Genomic DNA, 20,180 nt, shown 5'->3' with positions numbered 1-20,180 from the left:
TAAGACACGTTCTTATAGTCGTTGTATTGTCTGAAGTCCGTTTGGGAATCGTGTCAGTTGTGTAAGATATGATTAATGTGTAGCACCGGTGAATTATATAATGCTCATTCAGATGCCTTGTGTGGCGGAGTAATGGCGGGCTTTGCGCAACGTGGGGGAATAGGTGTTGTCTGACTTTAGCCACGAAGGTGTCTTAATTCGATCATTCGGACGAAGCCAAAGGGAGAAGGGGGGAGGATAATCTAAAACGTTTTACTAGTTATTAGTGAAAATGCATGTCATACATAAAGACTATGCATATGCACTGAACACACTGACTTAACCAAATTTAGAATGCGAATGTTTAATTATACTATCTAGAAATAGATTGCATTTTTATAGAGCTGTTCGCAGTCTAGTGCAATCATGTTGCAGAAATGTACGCATAATTACAACAGTTGAAAACGATGTGTAGTACAGTATACCTTATTGTTGAGAACCATTAAGCTTTAAAGCGAAACGTATTTATTTAGTGAAATGTCCCTTTCTTGGGTATATACTGAAACTGTGGTTCCGATTTAGAGAGTTTGTTGTTGCGTGACATGCCAGTTTTTTTTTTAGTAAATCTAGTTCAATTTTTGTAGCGTAACTCAATAAGTATTGTCAAAGACTCTTAAGCATGACTCACGACCCGCGAAGCTGGGTGAGAATATTGAACAGGAACTGTGAGGAAATGACTAGATTAGTAATTTATTTTTAACAAAACGCTGTACCAAGTTTGTAATTTCTGAAGAACTTGTGTTGTTTAAAGCATTTTGTTATACGCGTGTTTTACGTTTGATTCTCCTGTTAATGTAACATCTTTAGTAGTTTTATTAGGTACATAAAACTGATCGGTAACAATTACTGTTACAGGAAAAAAACAGCAGGAGTTTGCTATGATTATAATTTAATTAATATAATTTGCGAGTTCGAAATAGTTAAAGAAATTTGCCTCGGGACGTTAAGTTCCATTTTGGTACTTTATATCACAGTCAGACTCAAGTGGAAACAAACCTCTGGCACCAAACCAATTGGGGGTCTTTTCTCGGCGAGCTGGTCTTGGCGTTATCCGCGACGTGCCTGCTCCGCGAGCTTTCCGCCAGCCGCCCGGCGGACCAATCAGAGCGCAGTATTGTAAAAGCAGCCTATTTGCCGCAAAGCTGAAACTGCTGCAAAAGTGCTGCTTTAAAGGCGCAGCTCCAATTCAGTTTCATCTTTGCCAGAAGTATTGACAATTAATACCTTGCCGTCATTTTTGAAAAGGTATATATTTTGTCTTTCCAAGGTAATAAGTAAGTGTATCTTAATCTTGATTGGTGACATTAAAATTAAACATATCTAATGACAAATGCACTATTTTGAAAGGGCTAGATGTCTACCTCCGTGTTGCCAAATAACGTTTTCCTAGCTGTCGTGCTAACTAACGTTTACTTATGGTTCTCCAAAACTGGCTTTTCACTTCGACTTAACACAAAGAAAATAATGATAGCAAATCGTTAGAAGGGTGATGAATTGGTAATAATTCAGTTCCAAATGAACTGAGTTTAGTTTTGTGATTTACATATAGCTTATTACAAACCGACTTCTAGCTAGGGGCCTGTGGAAGGACTGGCATTTTCTATTAATTTGTCCCAGCAATTGCACAATAGTAACCGAATGCTAGAGATTTTTTTCTTCCCCAAACATTTTATGTTTTTCGCCCCACGGTAATAGACGTAATGTTGGCTGTTTTGCCACATGGATTAGAAAGTATTTTAAATGTGTATTTTATTCAGCATCTCATGTTTATGAATTCTTTTTAAATGTAAAAGTATAACTTTGCACCATTATGAACCCTTATGAATGAGACAAATCTCAGTGAAACTTTGTGTCCCCACGAACCAACCATGAATTGTCATGTTCCAGTTTAGTTAACGTACAAGGATGTGATGTACAGCAGACCACTCCAGAGATTATTTTGCTGTCCCTGTCTGAGAGAAAGAGACGGGACAGGAATTTAAGTATATTGTTGGACCCAAGTTTACTGGAACTTTCTACAACCCAAGTGAAAGATTTCTACAGCAGAGTGATTCGTAAGCATTCCCTCAGATTTCTGGGAATTGAATGTCAGCAAACAAGGAAAAATGGATGGTTTGTCACTGAAGGCTAAGGAATCTGTGAGTGGAAGAATGGATAAATCAGAAGAGGTCAAGATAGGAACGGACACAGAGGAGATGCAACCTGGATCTACAGGGGAATTGGTGAAGCTTTCTGAATGTCAGTCAGATACGCCTTGGACTAGAGGAGAGGCTGAGAATGGGCCCAAGGTAACGAGTGAGATTTCAGCTTTCAAAGGTGCCCCAAAAGATGCTGAATGCAATAAGCTGCTGGAACACATGCAGGAGCAGCTCAGGAAAGATTCCTTACCACTGAGTGAGATTCAGACAACAGAGTCTAATGCCGAGGAACAGCAGATAAAGAAACAGTTTGGGGAGGTTACAGCAGAGGGCAGCATTGAGCCACAGCCAAGCAAAGTCAAGCCAGGAAGAGCAACTGAAGGTATGAAGATCCAAGCTATTTATCTTAATTTTATTTTGAAAAGGGGCTTTTTTAAATGGCCTAAAAGTTTTTGGGTTGAGCACTTATTTTGTTATTTTTTTTAGCTAAGGATCTTCCTGCCACCTGTAGTCCAACTGAAAACGCAACCGCATCTGAAGAAGTACAAGAAAAGCTGGTAAGGGTTTTATTTTCTGTCTTTGATTTGTTATTGAAGTGAATTATCTGCATTAGGGGTAACTATTGTTTTGGTTAGGAGAGTCGGAGAGTTCAGCGCTTGAGGAGAATGGAGTTGAGAAGAGCATCACAGAAATCTTCAGATGGTGGTAAATAACTGCTGAAAAAAGCACATCACTAACATGACACTTTTGTGGTGATTGTGGAAAATCTGTTTTCGCTTATGATCATGGCTCTGTTATTATTCTGCAATTGCAGTTTATCGTGCGTCAGGTGTATCATCACTCAAAAACCTAACTGTTCTGCAGACCAGCTGTCTGACGATGACTCTGACACCATGGTGGACGATCCCAGTGATGTGGATTTCGTCCCACGTGCTGCACGTCGCTCCACCCGAGCGCCGTCACGGAGTCAGAGGACGTGCGAGGCTTTCCCAGCGGTCAGCCAGCCCAGCCTCACTGCCCCTGCTGGCCACGTTGCTATTCCCAAAATCCAGCAGCTGTCCTCCCAGAAGCTGAAACCCTCTCGTTTCCTGCCACATTGCTCACCTCGCCAGTCTGTAAAGATGCACTGTGCTAACTGCCACAACGCCTTGCAGAAGGGCCAGACGGCCTACCAGCGCAAAGGCATGCCTCAGCTCTTCTGCTCTTCTGCCTGTCTTGCTGCCTTTACTGGGAGACCACCTAGGAAAAAGCCTTGTGTGTATTGTAAAAGGTAAACTGTGGTATTTTACACTGTTTGAGAATGTTTTAACATCAGTTCATGCGTATTGTGCTGTTTCTCATTTTTTTTTTTATGTAGACTTTCTGATTTTCTCCATGCAGGGATATCGGGACTGTAAAGGAGACCGTTTTTGCCCAGAATGGGCCATCAAATTCTTTCCAGGAGTTCTGTAACAATGTCTGCCTATCCCGTTATGAGACTCAGAGCCAGAGGTGCTCTGCACTTGTAACTGAGCTGTCTGGTCTGCGATGCAGCATGTGCCACCTGGTGGGAGAGGTGAGGAAGTGCGGCCTTTTGCACAGACTTTGCTCAGGATTTGCTGGTACACCCTGCGATCCTCAGTGTTCTTCTGGCTTGATTAAGGAATTTAAGTTCACTTTCTTGTTTTCATCCAAAACACAGCATTGTAGGTTTGGGCCTGAGCCCTAAAGAAAACTCCCCAGATGTGATTTTTTTTATCTCTCTTCCTATTGGATGGTTTGCTGCTATATTCACTCACCACTCTACCAAAACATTTCAGCGTGTGTGATGAAGCCATGTCCTATCTTGTCCTTTCAAAGGCTTCAATTAGTTAATTGTCTACATCAAACATTCAGATTTAAATAATGTGTTTACTGGGAAAAACCTGGCACAAACTGACCCTTTTCTTCTCCATGACCATCTGTTAGTCATTATGGCATCTGTACAATAAACCTTATTACAAATAAGTAAGCACTTTTAATGGCAAGCTCTGGAAAGCCACACAATGATAGAACTGAGGTATACATTCTTTATAGGAAGCTTGTTGGTGTCGAGATTAGAGTGTAGATTTAGCAACGTGCTGTATATGCCCCATGAAAGACTGCGTTTTTGTTTTTATTGTGTTTTATTAGTTTTAATTTAGAAAATTCCATGGATATCTGTGTTTTTGGTTGTCATCCGATTTTCATGCCGTGATGAAAATGAATTTGGATGTTTAGGGCTTGACAAGTTGGCTTCAGTGTCATTTAATTTTTGAGAATTGTAATTAAATACATAATAACATTCAGTGTCACTGCTCATTGTTCCTAGATCCTTCATGAGGTCAGTAGTGGGAACATGGTGCATCACCTCTGCAGCGATACTTGCTTCAGCCACTTCCGGGCGACCAAGGGCCTGAAGACCAGCTGCTGTGACAGCTGTGGCCTCTATATCTACGCCAAGACCTCCCGTGTTGAGTATCTCCTCCATGAGGGCCAGCAAAGGCGCTTCTGTGACGCCACATGCCTGGCTCAATTCAAAAAGGTCGGTTGTTTTATTTTTTAATCATCGGCAATGTTGTAGTTGTAAATCTGAGTTCACATTGATTTGGAATTTTATTTCTAGGGGTTTACTTCCTGACATCTTACACATTTAGAATTGTGTTGTAGTCTTAATGTTCTGAATAGATTTTGACTCATTTTAATAAATATGGATGGAATAGTGGATATTAATTGTTAATTGATAATAGGGGATACCCTACATTAGTTGCACATATTATGGAATACATAACTCTTCTCGGAGATGAATCTCAAGGGTTTTTTTTAAATTGGGTTCCACTTGTTTTAATAGTACTATTTGGCTTAAATTCTCATCTTTGAAGATATGTATCATATCATTGGCGTATAAATGTGTTATAAGAAGCTTAGCAAACAGTTTTACTAGGGAGTGGCTGTAGCGACCAAAAATGTTATCTCTGTATATTTAGGCAGGGTACTGATACATGTGATATCTCAGTATTTTCTATGAATTCCAATAAATGCTCACTTGTAAGTAAAAGCTATTGATATACAGTAAAAATTCGTTATACCAACCCGCCTGAAGTTTTACGCTCAATGATGAAGGTGCGGCGTGATTGAGGTCTGACTTTGCAGCTCAAAGGCATCCTTTCTGCTCTCTAATGATGGTTTCTTGCACTGCAGAAAAACACAAAAGTGCTCCCATGCCAGTGGTGCAAGACCTTAAGTAAAAATTTTGACATGCTGTGCCGTGGGGATGTTCATGGAAAGGCGCAGCTCTTCTGCTCCTTGTGCTGCATCACATCTCATAAAGTGAAAACGTCTGGCGATACAGGTACCTCCCGGCTTCGCCTGTCTGGCTCGTCCCCGCGTTGCCATTGGTCACTCATGATGTCATGCTCTTCCCTCTTCCCCAGTCCCCATGCAGCCTTGCAGCTTCTGCCTGCGTGAGCTCGCTGAACCTGCCTATTACTACACAGCCAACAGAGTTATTTACCAGTTCTGCAGCCCCAGCTGCTGGACTAAATTTCAGGTAGGAAAGTTATCTGCTATATGACCATAAGGAACAGCAAGGTTTTTTTTTTTTTTTTTTTGTAGAGTGGAATCCCATCAAAATCATTGGCCCCAAGGCAATTCTGTTTGATTACGATTATGAGGGGAACATTTCTATCACGATTATTTTGACAACTTTAAATTCAGGCCTCATTCTTTAACTTTGCTTAAAAAAATTGTAAAACATCATGGGAACTTCATGAAATAGAGTAGAATTTGTTCTTTTTATTTTTTTTATTGTTATTAATCAGTGAGCGTAAGCTGGTGTAAATTGTCAAAAGACCTGCTACTGAACTGTACCGAAAAATAACAGTCTGGTGGTGAAGCTGGTCGAGCTCGCTGGCATGGATTAGCAAATTCACATTACATTGTTTTTTATTCTGTAGAAAACGAAAGATCGATCTCTGGGCCAGATTTAATAATGCACTATAAACATGTTGCAGAAATGTACTTTGAGACCTCCTCTAAATGCAGTCATCTCCATTATTTGTTACTTTTTACACAGCTAACTAGTTATCTACCTCAGTGTTTTCAGCATTGCTGTTGTAGTTCGCAAAAAATAATAACTTTGCTGTGCTGCAAAAGAGAGACATCTCCCAAAAGCACGATGGCGCACAGAGCATCAGGTAGTTCTTCCACCTTCCCCTGCCGTGCTGCGTTTTGGAAACTTGCATGCTGGTGCTGTTTACCTGCAGCACATGGAACATCTGCAGTTTGGCCCCAAAAATCGATTCTGATGTTGCAGATCAATGCAGCTAAATTGCAGTCTGAATATTTGATTCATCCCATGATGCATATTTATATCCCTACATCAAAATTATCTCGAGTAGTTTTTGTTTTTCCTATGATGTGCCTAAAGCATATAAGCTGTGTCACTCTGTATGTGACATGGTTTAAACTTCTCTCACATCCATGCTTACATACAGATGTATAAGCTCTGCAAAGCTCCTTACAAACTGTGAAATGTGTGTAAGTAAACGATTATGGCCCCTGTTTACACTTGGTTTTATGTGTCTTGGGCAGTTGGATCACAACTGGGCAACCAAGATGCATCGACATTTACACCTTTATCTATCTATCTCTCTCTCTCTATCTATCTATCTATCTATCTATCTATCTATCTATCTATCTATCTATCTCTCTATCTTGTTTCTCCAAGGTGTCCAGCTGACCACTTGTGTTCAGGTTTCGCTTCTGCCTAAGTCACTTCTGCTAGACTGTCAGATGGGCCCCGCACTCATTGTGACGTCCTTCTTGGGGATGTATGCAGACGTTCACAGTACAAAAGATGCTTGGTCAAATGTGTCCCACACCACCTCAGCAAGTGGTTAGAGTGATCGGATCCAGTGTTGTGTGTAACGCGTTACTAAGTAACGCGTTACTGTAATTAAATTACTTTTCCACTGAAAAAGTAGAGTAACTGATTACTGTTCATTTGTAGGTATTTTAATTACAGTTACTTGTAATGTACTTGCGTTACATTGAAAAATAATTAAACTCGCTGAATATCATTATTTAATTTTATTAATTTATGTTCTAAAGGTAAAAGTAAACTCTGCCGCTTTAAAATCGTTGTAGTGCAGGTGCACGTGATTTCGCGCCAGTTATAGTCTTATATAGTCCTATTCTAAAGCGGAAGATGTCGGACTCGGCTGAAGCGAGTGGCTGTTTTAAAAAATGGAAATATTCCCATCACTTCAGTTTCCTTAAACAAGCAGACAAGAACATTACTGTACTATGTAAGCTATGTCCTGGGGAGAAAAAACTATCGGCCGCTGTCAATAGCACGAGTAATCTACTGAAACACCTGACACGGCAGCATAGACGAACACTTCTGAGTGATCCTTGTTCATCATCGACGGATAACCCAGCGGCAACTCCTGCTAAGCAGGCAAAACTTGATTTTACTTTGGCAGTGCAGAAAGTGTCTGAAGGTGAGTTTAAAAAAATGATTGCAGGCTACATTGTGGAAGAGATGCTACCGCTGCGTACTGTAGAATCTCCGTCTTTTAGGTGCATATTAAACAAAATACCTGTGTGTGGCAAAAAAGCAGCACTGCCCGATCGAAAAACGTTTTCGACTTACTTAGACGAGTGTTATGCTGACATGGAAATGGAGCTTAAAGGGAAATTCGAGAGTTTGCAATATATTTCCACGACTGCTGACATTTGGACCAGCCATAACAAAAGTTTTCTCGGAATGACGGCACATTGGATTGATCCTTCTACTTTTGTACGAGGACATGCAGCACTAGCATGTAAAAGAGTGCGAGGGAGACACACATATGATGTAATCGGCAATGAAATCGAGCAAGTACATTCGGCTTATGGACTGAACTCTAAAGTGACAGCCACCGTGACAGACAACGGGTCCAATTTTATCAAAGCTTTTAGAATGTTCCAAAAATCAGACTCTGATGAGGAATCCGAAGAAGATGAAGAGGTGACATTTACTGATGTTGAGCAGACCCTCTCCACAGAATCAGAAGGACAGTTTTCTCTCCCTCCACACTTAAGGTGTGCATCACACACACTGAACTTAATTTTTCATGATGTCGAGAAATGGCTTCAAGCAAATGAGTCAAAATTCATCTACCGAAGTGCAACTTCAAAGTGTTCTGCAATGTGGACAAAAGCAAACCGTTCTTCTGTTGCTTCAGAGTTAGTAGATAATTTTTTCAAGAAAAAACTCATAGTGCCTATTTCAACACGATGGAATTCATTTCACGACGCCCTGTCCAGGATCACTGACATTCCCCTTACTGAATTAAATACTGTCTGCACTCAGTTTGGAATCAAATGCTTCACTGATCGGGAGTATCTGTTCCTAAAGGAGTATTGCATCGTGTTGAAGCCACTCACTGTTGCGCTAGACATATTGCAAGGAGAAGAGAACTGCTATTTTGGAATCCTTCTTCCAACTCTGGAGATTCTAATGTCCAGGACGCTGGCGCTGCGGGATGAGCTTAAGCTGACAGCATCTCTCCCTGATGTCATTGTTAAGGTAATCTAATATATATATATATATATATATATATATATATATATATATATATATATATATATATATATATATATATATATATATATATTATACATATAGTACAAATTGCTAGATTCTGACCTTACCCTAAAATACATTTTTGTTTTATTTATCATGCTCTTATGTGAAGTGTCTGAAGTGTCTGATGTATTTTTGTCTCATAGGCGATCAAGGTGCGCTTTTCCTCAATGATGGACAATAAAGAAGCTCTCCTGGCTGCAGTCACTTTGCCTAAATTTAAGTTACGCTGGATCAGAGAAGAAGAGAAAAAAGGCATGGTTAGGGCAATGCTTACTACAGAGTGCCATGGGTTGTCTCTTGAAGACCAACAACATGCTCAAGATCACAAGAAACCTGCAGACTCCACTGATGACTTTTTTTCATTTGAGGAGGACGACTGTACCTACTCTGCTGAAACAGAGGTGATGGAATATTTGAAATCTGCTGGGTCTGAGCTGGGTGTTCTTAGCCAGTTTCCCAGGATTAAGGCCATTTCACTGAGGCACAACACAGCCACACCATCAAGCGCACCAGTCGAAAGGCTTTTTAGCCTGGGCAATCTTGTGCTTACGCCCAGAAGGAACAGGCTGTCAAGTGAACGCTTTGAGAGACTTACATTAATGAGATACAACCACTTTTTCAAAAACAAAGCAGCTAAGTAGTACAAAAAGTTTTTTGGAAAACATGAGTGCATACAGTATGCATGAAATATGGTGCTCATTGGTTTGAGGAAGTTTCAGAGGAATTCTGTTTGTTAACTAAAGGTTACAGTTAACTTCACTTTGTTGAAACATGACATGATTACATACATTATGTATGAATATGGTACTCATTGCTTTGAAAGTAAGTTTCATGTTTCATGTTAACATTTCTTAAGTTAAGCTTTTTTGTTATTCAGATATGTTGAAGAATAATATTTTTTTGTTATTTTGTTATGTGTTTCTTACCTGAAGAAGGTTACATTTCTTACTAAAAGATTTATTATTATAGAATGTTTTTTTATAGAATGTAATAAAGATGATTCAGAAAGGTAAAAGGCTAAACTATTTCATGTTTGACTCATATGTTTTTTTTTATTATTTATTATTTAAAGAATTTAATTTCTATTGTTTGTCCACTGAAGGTTTATAGGGATTTTAAGAAGTATTTAGTTAAATTACTTATTGAGTAATTAAGTTACTTTTCAGACACAGTAATTAGATAAGTATTTTAAATACAACATTGATTAAGTAATTAGTAATTAGTAATTAGTTACTTTTTTAAAGTAACTTACCCAACACTGATCGGATCACAGCGTGTCTTGGTGGTCGTTTACCTTTCTATACAGCATTGTCCACTCGTGATCCCATCGCTCAAGATGTATTTGTGTAAACGGGGCCTGTCAGTATCACGTCTAATGAGGGCCTGATGACCCTTAACTTGTCCAGAGCTGGCACAGAATTTTCAAGGTGTCATTTAGCAAATTGTTTAACTACCAATATGTAAGTGAAAATTCACTCTGCCTTGGGAAATTATTTTTTTTGTTGTATATTCTCTATTTTGAAAGATCTACTGAAGAATATGACCACTGCTGGAGGTAAAGTTTTATAAGGAGTTTTATAATGATTAATAGAAAAAGAACAGTTAATGTAATGTATAATGTTGGCTGTTGACTGTAAAGCACAAGAATGCTTGTTAAAATGTACACCTTAAATGGTTGCAGTGCAGCCCATTAAGATGTATAATAAAGCATTTCTCTGTGTGTGTATTATAATGCTTTTTACGAGATGCCTTTGTTTGAAGAAATTCTGTTGATGGGTTTTTGTTTTTATTTGTAGAAAAACACCCCAGATGGCGACATTCATCTGAGCTGCCACTCTTGTCACAATATGTTTAATGGAAAGCCAGAAATATTAGATTGGCAGGTAATGCTGTTTCTGTGTTGATTTGTGAATATGCTGTTTGAAACCACGGTGCACTACCTGCCACATGGTGGCCAGTAAGTCTGATTCAGCTACTTTGTTAGGTATTAATCAAGTGGCTACAACAGTTGCTTTTTAAAGCAGACACAAATTGAAGATTGTATTTCTTTTAAAACACTTCTAGAGTGCTATGTTTTGCAGATTTGCTTCTTAACTACTTCTGACTGGAAGTCTGGTTCAGGGATGATTTGAGTCTTTCTGAATGATAAGAGACTAAACCCATTATGACAATCTGTTGATGTATATAATATTTTTTATTTTAAAAAAAGTCATGTAATTCCAGTTACATACTATTGTAATAATTCTTTTTAACACAGACAAAATGCTAATTTTGCATTGTACGGTATCCCAAAATGGCATCAGTGAGGTTATTACTCTTTCACAAAGTAACTAATGGCTTGTGAACATGTGTTGCCATGGCAACTAGGTAAATTTTGTCACTATCCAATTATAGTGTACTAATTAGCTGCTACTTTGGGTTGGATGGTAAATGACAGATGAAATTTGCTTTACTGAACTGAAATGCAAATGTTTGTGCTTTTCCACTGCACTTCATCAATATAATTGATTTTTTAAGTACTATTTTTTTTTTTTAAACTTTCATTGTTTTCTGATTTTGTAACTTTTTTTGAGACACCGATGGCATTGTTTCAGAGGCAGGCTGATTGTATAATCGATTAACAGTGAACACATTTGCAAGTCTGACTCTGAAGTACAGATGTACCAAAAAAGTACCTCAAGTGTTTTGGTATTTTTAGAACTGGTACTGAACCAGAAGTCAATGGAAAAGGGAAAGTACTGATTTTTATTTTTTAAGTAACTAAAGCATGATACCTGGTGCAGAGGAAACATTTCTGTGACTTTAACACTTGTGGCGAGCACTTGTATAATAGAAATGCGACCAAGTAATAGATCCACTTGGAAGGAGTGAAATATTTTTGAGTCTTAGGCTTGTCAACTTGTTAAATGATGTGTTGTGGCTTTATTTTGGTTGAAGGACTCAATCTTCCAGTTCTGCTGTAAGGAATGCTGCGAAGATTACAAACGGCTGCATGGGGTGGTGTCTGTCTGTGAGCACTGCAAGCAGGAGAAGCTTCTCTATGAGAAGATCAAGTTCTCCGGTGTAGAGAAGAATTTCTGCAGTGAAGGTCGGTGTGTTTTACGGCATTAAGTACTCGATCATCAGTTCAGTTCTGTTAGGAAAATAAGGGGTTCTATTAAAAGCTACAATTAAAACCTTCATGCACTGCATGTTGGGTTGTCCATGTAATATTGGTATGTTTGTGTTCCCTAATCCATTGACTTTTTTTCCCTAAAGGCTGTATCTTGCTGTACAAACAAGACTTCACCAAAAACTTGGGCCTGTGCTGCATTACCTGCACGTACTGCTCTCAGACCTGCACTAGAGCAGTTACTGAAGAGATGGACGGCAACACATGGGACTTCTGCAGTGAGGACTGCAAGAGCAAGTACCTGCTGTGGTACCTAAAGGTATGCTGGGTGCGCCAATGGGAACAGTGGTGTAGAGCTGTCCTGAATTCCTGAGAAGAGTATAATTTGATTCTTAATCCCCAGTATCACACCATGGTGTGCTTCTTTACTCTTTTTGAAGTTTAATTAAGATTTATTTTTTTCTGTAATTAGACATCGGTTTCTTGGATATCTCTTGCAATTTGACATTTTTAACTATATTCAGTAGATGGAGAGAAATGTACTTGCTTTGAATATGATGTATCAAAATAAGTCGAGTGTTTTGTTTCTGGTCTTGTATACAGGGCATGTTAATTCTCTGCTCTGTACAGGTAGCAAGATGCCACGCCTGCAAGAGACAAGGGAAACTTCTAGAAACCATCCATTGGCGGGGGGAGATCAAGCACTATTGTGACCAGAAGTGTCTCCTGCGGTTCTACAGCCAGCAGAACCAACCCAACCTAGACACCCAGCAGGGCCCAGAGAGCCTGCTCAACAGTACGTTAGTCATTGCACCCGTTTGATCCAGCTGTCACCCTTTTATTGCCTTATGAAATGTCCAACTCCTCACTGCAGACTGCACACTTGATGTGACCCCAATTCATGCAAAGTTTCGGATAAACTCTGTCATGGGCTTTGGTCACGTTCCAGCTTAGAAGATTAAAAGTTCTTGTTGAGCTTTTCGTCTTTGTTGAATTGTTAAAATGTGTGCCTTGTGCACATTTTTTTTCCACTGCATATATATATTGAGGAAAACCTCTGCAGTAAATTTCTCTGGAACAGCCTTCAATGCTTTCTCAGTATCACAGAACATTTTAAAGTCCCTCCGGGTTTGTAAAGTGCTCACATGTGTTATCGTCTCTCTAATTGGCTGTTAATTCTGTTCATTTTCTGGTGTTTCAGGTCAGTCCCCAGAATCCAAGTCACCCCCTGCTGCGGTGAAGAAAAGTGAAGTGAGTTTTCATTTTTTATTGAACTTTTGTCTTAACTCCCAAATTGATTGACTTTTGGTGATATGCTTACTCTGCAGATTAGACGTTTTAGACTTATTGTAAAGATCATATATATTAAATATTTGTATAACTTTACCAACTCTAAAATGGTAATTTTGCATCGATGCTGAACTCTGAGACCTAGTAAAATGAGCAAAATATCACTGTTTAACTATTTTCAAGTACTGCAGTTGTTGTAAACACTGGTCTAGGGAACTTTTTACATGTGAATAGAACTTTCATGCATTGCAAAATTCTAACGTAACTGCTGTTATATATTTTTGTGGGGAGAAAAAAATCATTAAATGTTAAAACTGAATTTTAACAAGGATATTGAAATATTCTTTGAATTTATTATTTTTTTGATTCAAGCTTAATTAGCATTAATCAGATTTTACATTTCCTTTAAACAATTTATTGATGTTGGCAAACTTACACAACATAAAAACTGTCTGGCCCATGTTAAAAAAAGAATAACCCCTTAAGTTTTTAATCTGAAAGGCCTGTATGTGTCACATGAGGGGAAGGTGTTCAGGCTGTGGATGCGAGATGCTGACGAGCAGGTTTCCGTTCGTTTGTAGCCCACAGGGAGACGGCACATAGCCCAGCCCCCTCCTCCGCCTTCCTCACCCCCTCCTGCCGCGACTCCGCTTAACAAAAACAAGGCTTCCTTATGCCGGCCCATGATGGAGGACCAGGCCACGACCTGCAGTCCGGAAGTAAAGTCACAGGGCTGCCAGACGGGTAACTTCCCGGTGCTATAATTAAATCAGCTTCTCTATCAGTTTATGTTACCAAACTCCAGTAGCTTCTGTGAACTTTTCCCGCTGTTTATTTAAGGTGGAAGTGCCGTAGCTCTTCTTGCCTGTGACTTTTGTCCCTTGCTCTGTTTCAGATGACATACCAATGGCTCCACCTTTTGTGCTGCCGATTCCCATGCCGGTCTACATCCCGCTTCCACTGCACATGTACTGTCGCTATGTCCCAGTGCCCCTCACACTGCCTCTACCGGTAAGACACACACACACACACACACATATAGTCTGTCCCTGCTTTTTCAAAAATGTACATCGCTTTGGACAAAAACATCTCTGAATAAAACCTTAATGTAAATGTTGCATCAGATTAACGGTCTCAGAAATGGATTTTGTCTTGTTTTTCTTAGAAAAATATTTTCTCTTGCTGTGGAAGTAAAAAAAAATTGTAATATTGTGCCTTGATTGTTTGAAAACCAGTAACAGAACATTTATCTGAAACATTTTATCTCTTTATATTTAAGGATATTTCTACTGAAGCAATTCCAATTTTAAGTGATATTTAAGTTCAGTCCTCCAGATTCTATAGATTTACTAGCTTCCATATATCTCTCCTTAGAATGTCGTTCTTGATACAAAGAGCCTGCAAAATTAACAGAATTAGCAAGGAAATGCAATGAATTAGTGTTTCACTTCCGACTTCTCTTGTTGATTGCGTGCAAATTATTCTCGTTAGAATTATAAAACAAGCATTGTTATACAAGAGTATAATCAGCATTTCTGAAAACGGGTGTTTTTCATGTAAAATTAGATTTTTTTCTAAATTAATCAAAAGCTTTGACATATGACTTATTTTCCCCCCAGTTGCCGTGTTGTAGGGGATATTAGTGATATTCTCTGGTATTCTCTGATATTCTCTGGTATTCTCTGATATTCTCTGATGTCATACAGTGATAATTTCGTCTCTCGTCTCTGCTGCCTCAGGTTCCTGTGCCCATGTTTTTCCCCACTACACTTGAAAATGCAGATAAGATAGTGGAGGCCATGGAGGAGATCAAAGTGAAGATCCCATCTAACCCACTGGAGGCTGACATCCTGGCCATGGCTGAGATGATCGCTGAGGCCTCAGAAATGGGCAAAGCCTCCTCAGATCTCTGTGGTAATGGTTCAGTCTCAACCACAGTCAATTAAATTTTGGAAGTATTTTAAGTGCTTAATGCTTGTATTTATTTGTTTATGTGCTGATTTATATTTAGATTTGGTCGGTAACCCGAGTGCAGAGAGCTTGCTGGAGGACTGTGATCTGTTTGGCCCAACCAGAGATGATGTGCTATCCATGGCTGTTAAGATGGCCAATGTTTTAGATGAACCAGGTCCAGACTTGAGAGAAGATCTTCCTAAAGGTTAGATTGAAAATAAAAAGATGATATCATAGCAAAACATTTTTTATGGCATTGAATACCTTAAAAGAAAATGGTCCCTGAATAATACCAGAAAAAAATTATTTTAATTATGACTTAAAATTAACATTAATGTGACTTAAATGTTAAAATGTCCTGCTATGCTAAAATAATTAATACATCACTGATTGTCAGAGTTCCAGTTTGTGTTTTTGGTCTTTAATGGATTAGTATTGTTTTTAATTATATTAAGGTCTTTAAATCTTAAAGGTAACTAAAACTATAGCTGTAACTGCAGAAACTAGTAACCTTGACGGTAAGAGAGACACTCGGAACACATTATGGGGTGTCCCTGCGTAGTACCAGCCAGGATGCCCTTGTATCTCCGGATTCGCTTGAAGGGTTGGTGGAGTGTGTTCAGAGATGTTTGTCTGCCCATCACAGTTGTATGGATGGATCTGTGATCTTTTTCACTTGTGCCCTTCCTGTTAGAATGGGCAGACTCATTAAAGCTTTCTTCTAGCGAATAAGGTAGAGAAGTGTCGTTGACTGGATAGTTTTTGTTCATCACTGGAAACATAATATCGACACTAGTGTGTGAAAATCCCAGGAGGGCAGCTGTGTGTGAGATGATGGAGCCTCCACACCTGGCACCAACAATCACACCACATTTAAAATCAAGCTCTTACTTGTTGTGCTTCGCCGCAGTGTAACTGAATGACTGACCCTGTCTGCATGCTATATATATTCAGTCAGCATTTGAAGGAGCTTGGCTGTTTTGCTTTAAGGAACAGGTGGACCTAATTAAAAGGCTACTGAGTATGTTGTAAGGACCTATCTGATTTAAAAAAGAAATCCATAAAATTCAAGGACTAATTGTATCTGGATAATGATCTATATCTGTTTATAAACATTAAATAATATTAATGGAATACAGTTGTTTACTTGTGCTGACAACGGCATTTACTGTCCGGCCGGTTAGTTGTCATGTGGTGTATAGCACAAAGAAAGTTACGTAAGTAATCATCATTAAGTGACCAATGTAAACGTTTCCTTGACTTGTGTTCTCCTCTAGATCTAAACCCCAGCGTTGAGTTTCTTATTGACTGTGGAATTGTCAGCCCAGACAGCGTTTGTGTAAAAAACGAGCTTCCGGTGGCTGTGAAAAAGGTATTTGCTTCCTAGTAGAGCTTCTTGCAAATAAATTTTAGCATTAAAAGTTATGGTACTAATAAGATGTGCTGCTGGATGATTCCTGTGTGTGTTACAGGGCTCAAAGCAGCTCGGCTTGTCTGAGAGCTGTTCCAAGGACGCCCCAGGCGCTCAAGCCACCAGGACACGGTTAAATCACACATATGGTGTCAACGCCTGGAAGGTTTGGGCTCAAAGTAAGAACCATGCGACAGAGGAGAGAAAAAGTGAGCAACTCTGGCTGTGAAGAATCTGCCTAAGTGGTACGACTGGAGCACAGTGTAGTAACGAAGTGGTTGCTCTCTTCATTCTAGAGAAGCGTTCTAAAGTAAAAGAGGACATTCTGTCTTGCACGGCTGCTGAGCTGAATTATGGATTGGCACAGTTTGTCAGAGAAATTGCCAGTCCTGGTGGAGAATACTACGAGCCAGACAGTGTCTACTACCTGTGTCTTGGAATTCAGCAGGTTCGTTTCAATGACGTGGATTTCTCGTGTCAATGACGTGTGGATTTCACTTGATCTCAGTTATCATTTGTGTGTTGATGTGACATTAAAATCACATTCATTTAACGGTTAACAGGTTATGGACGTGTTTAACAATGCTAATACTTTTATTTTTCCGTGTGTTTGTAGTATCTTCTAGAAAATCACAGAATGGTGAACATCTTCACAGACCAGTACTATGCGAACTTTGTTCAAGAACTGAATAAGATACTGAGCAAGTGGAAGCCGGAAATATCTCCAGAGGGTATGAAAAATGCTAGCTCACCTTTAGAGCGAGGGGAGAACACAAATATACGCTATATTATTATATTATATATATTAGCTGCTGCTTGTGCTGAAATAGCTCCTAATCTTAATTATTTTGAATCAGCTTTGTGTGTGTGGTTCTGGTTCAGAAACGGTGTGATGAAGCTGTGTTGTTTAGCCCATGTCTAAACGTTAGTGTCTTCTGTAGGTTTGGCCCGCTCGGACGTGGAGGAGGAGCACTTGTGGGACTGTAAGCAGCTGGGCGTGTACTCACCCTCCGTTTTACTGAACACCCTAATGTACTTCAACACCAAGTACTTCGGCCTGAGGACTGTGGAGCAGCACATGGAGCTGTCCTTCACCAACGTGGCTCGACAGTCCCGCTCGGTCTCTGTGTCGCAAGGCGCCATCAAGGTACACAGCGTCTGCTACTACCCCAGCTGGCGGCACCGAAAGACCAAAGGTGAGGCGTCGGCTCTTTCTCCGTGTGCGTACTTCACCATACTAGTGTTCTTGTGTTACCCGTTTTATGTCGTCTTCTGTTGCTGAAGACCAGTTCCAATACACCAGAACAAAAGTACAGAGGATGGTAAAAAAATCCCCTGATCTTCGCCCCCACATATCAAGGATTCATTAGCTGCATCCTCATAAAGTTAGACCAATCCCATAATTCATTGTACCCCAAGTGCGTTCTTTGGATTCAAGTTAGACCAATCCCATAATTCATTGTGCCCCAAGTGCGTTCTTTGGAGGCAAGTTAGACCAATCCCATAATTCATTGTGCCCCAAGTGCGTTCTTTGGATTCAAGTTAGACCAATCCCATAATTCATTGTGCCCCAAGTGCGTTCTTTGGAGGCAAGTTAGACCAATCCCATAATTCATTGTGCCCCAAGTGCGTTCTTTGGAGGCAAGTTAGACCAATCCCATAATTCATTGTGCCCCAAGTGCGTTCTTTGGATTCAAGTTAGACCAATCCCATAATTCATTGTGCCCCAAGTGCGTTCTTTGGATTCAAGTTAGACCAATCCCATAATTCATTGTGCCCCAAGTGCGTTCTTTGGAGGCAAGTTAGACCAATCCCATAATTCATTGTGCCCCAAGTGCGTTCTTTGGATTCAAGTTAGACCAATCCCATAATTCATTGTGCCCCAAGTGCGTTCTTTGGATTCAAGTTAGACCAATCCCATAATTCTTTGTGCCCCAAGTGCGTTCTTTGGAGGCAAGTTAGACCAATCCCATAATTCATTGTGCCCCAAGTGCGTTCTTTGGAGGCAAGTTAGACCAATCCCATAATTCATTGTGCCCCAAGTGCGTTCTTTGGAGGCAAGTTAGACCAATCCCATAATTCATTGTGCCCCAAGTGCGTTCTTTGGAGGCAAGTTAGACCAATCCCATAATTCATTGTGCCCCAAGTGCGTTCTTTGGAGGCAAGTTAGACCAATCCCATAATTCATTGTGCCCCAAGTGCGTTCTTTGGATTCAAGTTAGACCAATCCCATAATTCATTGTGCCCCAAGTGCGTTCTTTGGAGGCAAGTTAGACCAATCCCATAATTCATTGTGCCCCAAGTGCGTTCTTTGGAGGCAAGTTAGACCAATCCCATAATTCATTGTGCCCCAAGTGCGTTCTTTGGAGGCAAGTTAGACCAATCCCATAATTCATTGTACCCCAAGTGCGTTCTTTGGATTCAAGTTAGACCAATCCCATAATTCATTGTGCCCCAAGTGCGTTCTTTGGATTCAAGTTAGACCAATCCCATAATTCATTGTGCCCCAAGTGCGTTCTTTGGAGGCAAGTTAGACCAATCCCATAATTCATTGTACCCCAAGTGCGTTCTTTGGATTCAAGTTAGACCAATCCCATAATTCATTGTGCCCCAAGTGCGTTCTTTGGATTCAAGTTAGACCAATCCCATAATTCATTGTACCCCAAGTGCGTTCTTTGGATTCAAGTTAGACCAATCCCATAATTCATTGTGCCCCAAGTGCGTTCTTTGGAGGCAAGTTAGACCAATCCCATAATTCATTGTGCCCCAAGTGCGTTCTTTGGATTCAAGTTAGACCAATCCCATAATTCATTGTGCCCCAAGTGCGTTCTTTGGAGGCAAGTTAGACCAATCCCATAATTCATTGTGCCCCAAGTGCGTTCTTTGGAGGCAAGTTAGACCAATCCCATAATTCATTGTGCCCCAAGTGCGTTCTTTGGATTCAAGTTAGACCAATCCCATAATTCATTGTGCCCCAAGTGCGTTCTTTGGATTCAAGTTAGACCAATCCCATAATTCATTGTGCCCCAAGTGCGTTCTTTGGAGGCAAGTTAGACCAATCCTATAATTCATTGTGCCCCAAGTGCGTTCTTTGGATTCAAGTTAGACCAATCCCATAATTCATTGTGCCCCAAGTGCGTTCTTTGGATTCAAGTTAGACCAATCCCATAATTCATTGTGCCCCAAGTGCGTTCTTTGGAGGCAAGTTAGACCAATCCCATAATTCATTGTGCCCCAAGTGCGTTCTTTGGAGGCAAGTTAGACCAATCCCATAATTCATTGTGCCCCAAGTGCGTTCTTTGGAGGCAAGTTAGACCAATCCCATAATTCATTGTGCCCCAAGTGCGTTCTTTGGAGGCAAGTTAGACCAATCCCATAATTCATTGTGCCCCAAGTGCGTTCTTTGGATTCAAGTTAGACCAATCCCATAATTCATTGTGCCCCAAGTGCGTTCTTTGGATTCAAGTTAGACCAATCCCATAATTCATTGTGCCCCAAGTGCGTTCTTTGGAGGCAAGTTAGACCAATCCCATAATTCATTGTGCCCCAAGTGCGTTCTTTGGAGGCAAGTTAGACCAATCCCATAATTCATTGTGCCCCAAGTGC

The 20,180-nt window shown here is 40.1% G+C and overlaps 2 protein-coding genes across 9 annotated transcripts in view; both read left to right on the top strand.

Annotated features, from left to right (window-relative positions):
• Positions 1 to 20,180, top strand: part of LOC111835511 (zinc finger MYM-type protein 3) — a 32,744-nt gene that overhangs the window by 340 nt on the left and 12,224 nt on the right. For 2 of the 8 annotated variants that reach the window (XR_002836238.2, XM_023795936.2), the window contains exons 1-22: positions 10 to 2,559; positions 2,664 to 2,734; positions 2,813 to 2,882; positions 3,042 to 3,447; positions 3,558 to 3,732; positions 4,507 to 4,719; positions 5,376 to 5,526; positions 5,609 to 5,724; positions 10,605 to 10,691; positions 11,746 to 11,896; positions 12,067 to 12,239; positions 12,551 to 12,716; positions 13,122 to 13,171; positions 13,792 to 13,954; positions 14,106 to 14,221; positions 14,950 to 15,124; positions 15,222 to 15,368; positions 16,441 to 16,535; positions 16,636 to 16,783; positions 16,871 to 17,022; positions 17,191 to 17,305; positions 17,516 to 17,770. Coding sequence is in view for 6 of the 8 variants with exons in the window: in XM_023795936.2 (XP_023651704.2) it covers positions 2,145 to 2,559; positions 2,664 to 2,734; positions 2,813 to 2,882; positions 3,042 to 3,447; positions 3,558 to 3,732; positions 4,507 to 4,719; positions 5,376 to 5,526; positions 5,609 to 5,724; positions 10,605 to 10,691; positions 11,746 to 11,896; positions 12,067 to 12,239; positions 12,551 to 12,716; positions 13,122 to 13,171; positions 13,792 to 13,954; positions 14,106 to 14,221; positions 14,950 to 15,124; positions 15,222 to 15,368; positions 16,441 to 16,535; positions 16,636 to 16,783; positions 16,871 to 17,022; positions 17,191 to 17,305; positions 17,516 to 17,770 (3,610 nt within the window). In the remaining 2 variants the exon portion in view is untranslated. Of the gene's footprint in view, positions 1 to 9; positions 2,560 to 2,663; positions 2,735 to 2,812; positions 2,883 to 3,041; positions 3,448 to 3,557; positions 3,733 to 4,506; positions 4,720 to 5,375; positions 5,527 to 5,608; positions 5,725 to 10,604; positions 10,692 to 11,745; positions 11,897 to 12,066; positions 12,240 to 12,550; positions 12,717 to 13,121; positions 13,172 to 13,791; positions 13,955 to 14,105; positions 14,222 to 14,949; positions 15,125 to 15,221; positions 15,369 to 16,440; positions 16,536 to 16,635; positions 16,784 to 16,870; positions 17,023 to 17,190; positions 17,306 to 17,515; positions 17,771 to 20,180 lie in introns of those variants that run through there. The other 6 variants (XM_023795930.2, XM_023795933.2, XM_023795931.2 and 3 more) reach the window with 6 other exon arrangements.
• Positions 7,156 to 9,823, top strand: LOC140579630 (zinc finger BED domain-containing protein 4-like). Its single transcript, XM_072702308.1, has 2 exons — positions 7,156 to 8,748; positions 8,952 to 9,823. Exons 1-2 carry the CDS (start codon positions 7,384 to 7,386, stop codon positions 9,447 to 9,449), a joined length of 1,863 nt encoding a protein of 620 aa, XP_072558409.1. The 5' UTR covers positions 7,156 to 7,383; the 3' UTR covers positions 9,450 to 9,823.

Source organism: Paramormyrops kingsleyae, chromosome 18 (assembly GCF_048594095.1).
Source record: "Paramormyrops kingsleyae isolate MSU_618 chromosome 18, PKINGS_0.4, whole genome shotgun sequence".
Classification (NCBI taxonomy): Eukaryota; Metazoa; Chordata; class Actinopteri; order Osteoglossiformes; family Mormyridae; genus Paramormyrops; species Paramormyrops kingsleyae.
The sequence above is the reverse complement of the archived record's forward strand: the minus strand, read 5'-3'. Positions and strand labels throughout refer to the sequence as shown.